Source organism: Myotis brandtii, unplaced genomic scaffold (genome assembly GCF_000412655.1).
Source record: "Myotis brandtii unplaced genomic scaffold, ASM41265v1 scaffold403, whole genome shotgun sequence".
Taxonomy (NCBI): domain Eukaryota; kingdom Metazoa; phylum Chordata; class Mammalia; order Chiroptera; family Vespertilionidae; genus Myotis; species Myotis brandtii.
In genome coordinates, this window is record NW_005365474.1 from 273627 (window position 1) to 276164 (window position 2538).

At 60.2% G+C, this 2538-nt stretch overlaps 1 protein-coding gene across 1 annotated transcript in view; it reads left to right on the top strand.

The window, feature by feature from the left end:
- Positions 1 to 2538, top strand: part of EP400 (E1A binding protein p400) — a 64345-nt gene that overhangs the window by 23145 nt on the left and 38662 nt on the right. Inside the window, 1 exon segment of the mRNA XM_014545351.1 lies at positions 54 to 190. Within this exon segment, the coding sequence (XP_014400837.1) occupies positions 54 to 190 (137 nt within the window).

Consider the following 2538-nt stretch of genomic DNA (forward strand, 5'->3'; position numbering starts at 1 on the left):
GTGGTGTGCGGTGATGCCATTCCCAGAGGGAACCACGGTGTCTCCTTCCCCAGGTGACCCAGCCGTTCATTCTGAGGAGAACCAAGAGGGACACGGAGAAGCAGCTGACCAAGCGGTACGAGCACGTGTTGAAGTGTCGCCTGTCCAGTCGACAGAAAGCCTTGTACGAGGACGTCATCCTGCAGCCTGGGTGAGTGCACCGCCTGTGCTCGGTCCCCTCCGCCGCCTCACCCCCACCCACGTTCGCGCAGGAGACACGTCCTGACGGGACCTCGGACGTCAGGTTTCAGGCCAGTGTGGCCCCAGGACGGCTGCACAGTTGTCCCCCCTTGTCCACAGGGGAGCTGTGCCAGGGTCGCCTGGAACTGCATGACCCTCAGGGCTGGACTGTCCATAGCAGACCTCTTCACAGTCACGGCTGGACGGTTCATGCTGAATGGAGGTCTCAGGACCCTCCCCATGCAGTCCCTTCTCTTTTCTTATTGAGTTGAGAGCGTTCGCCTTTCCCCTTAAAGGAGCACCTTCCGGCGTCTGGCACTCCCACGTTGCCAGCATCACTGCTCTTGCTCGTTGGGGCCATTTTAAGTAAATTAAGGGAGACTTGAACACGTGTGCTGATGCCAGGACAGTCCGTCTGCTTAAGTGACTAACAGCTGGAGTGTCTACAGCGTGGGACGCTGGGCATAGGGGTGACTGACACCCCCAACAGGAGAGATTTCAGCACGCTGTCCAGAGCAGCACACAATTTCAACCTAGACGTTGCTTATTTCTAGAACTTTGCATTCGATGGCTTTGGATTGTGGGTAGCTGACACCACGGTCCATCGCTCCCGGCAGTGGCTCCGGCCCGGGGGCCTCGCCAGCACGGGCCTCCCCGGTGAACAGACCCTCCTCAGCAGCCAGCAAGTCTCTGTCTCCAGTCACCTCCCGGTCCCCAGGGGCAGCTGTGTCAGCCCCCCCAAAACCACAGAGCCCAGCTCAGAATGCGGCTGCACCCCAAGACGGTTCTCAGGACAAGCTGGCGGAGCAGATGGCACTGGTGAGGGGCTGGTGCCTTCCGTCCGGTGACATGCGGCTGCACTCACGCTGGGAAGCAGCGTTTGTAGCTGCACGCCTGGCATGAGGGCGGTTGGCCAGCTCTGTGGTCAGAGACCCACGATGGAAGCCAGTCATGCGACCCTGTCCTGGGGGAGGGGGCTCGTGTGGTCTTTTCTGTGCTGAAGTCAGTGGTCTGGGCTGCTGTCCTCGCAGGCTGTGGATGAGGGGCCGGGACAGGGCGGGTATTGTGAGGGGGGACAGTGCGCATGTCCCGGTCGGTGAGGGTCACGGTCAGCCAGTGGTTTCTGCTGTTGCTCAGATGCAGCAGTTGTCTGTTCAACTTCATTTAAAGGAATTAAAAGAAACAAAGCAAAACAGGGTGGGCTCGGATCTAACCCAGTGACGTGTGGCCAGTCTTCCCAGTGGGTCAGTGCAGACGCCAGGCCTCTGGTTTCCTGGTGCAGAGCGCGGGCCTGACGTGTTCTGAGGCTCCAAGTCACCTGCCCGTTCTTCCAGCTTTGGGTCCAAGTCTTACCTTTGCTGCTGAGACTGCCACAGAGTCGGTCTCACCTGTGGGAATGCAGTTAATGATTAGGTGCTCCCCCCTCCCCGCAGGAAAACCAGATCCATCAGCGGATAGCCGAGCTGAGGAAGGAAGGCCTGTGGTCCCTGAGGCGGCTGCCCAAGCTGCAGGAGGCCCCGCGCCCCCGTGCGCACTGGGACTACCTGCTGGAGGAGATGCAGTGGATGGCCACCGACTTCGCCCAGGAGCGGCGGTGGAAGGTGGCTGCTGCCAAGAAGGTGGGTGAGCTGGGCCCTGGGTTGTCCGTTCACTTGGGGAAGGAGGTAGTGAGCCTGGGTCTCCCCACCCAGCGCCCGGCCCGCAGAGCACGCATCTCGGGGACGGTGTGGTCCTGGGCTGAGGACACGGGAGGAGCTTCGTGTCGCCCTGGCCAGGGTCCCGGTTGGTTGGCGCACCGTCCATGCGCTGGAGGGTGCAGGTTGGCTCCTCAGTCACGCGCAGGAGACAACCGATGGATGTTTCTCCTCTCCTTCTCCCTCTGCCTTCCTCACTCTGAAATCATTGTTTCTTTTAAATGAAGCTTTAAAAAAAAAGAAACCCGTGTCCTTTTTGTCGCGTGACAGACTAAAACACGAAACCCTTAAACTTTCCCCGCCAGCTCGTCAGGACGGTGGTGCGTCATCACGAGGAGAAGAAGCTGCGAGAGGAAAGGGGCCGGAGAGAGGAGCAGAGCCGGCTCAGGCGCATCGCCGCCTCGGCTGCCAGGGAGATAGAGTATTTCTGGTCCAATATCGAACAGGTAAACCTGACACTTTAATGGGGCCCGAGACCTAGACTGCTGGGCTGGCGAGGCAGAGCCCGCAGTGTCGCTGGGGAGGGTGCGTGAGGGTGGGTCCCGCCAGCATAGCCCTCGGACTGCAGCTCCTTAGAAGGAAGGTTCTTGCTCTGCCTGTGGCTGTGCGTGGACACGTGGACACG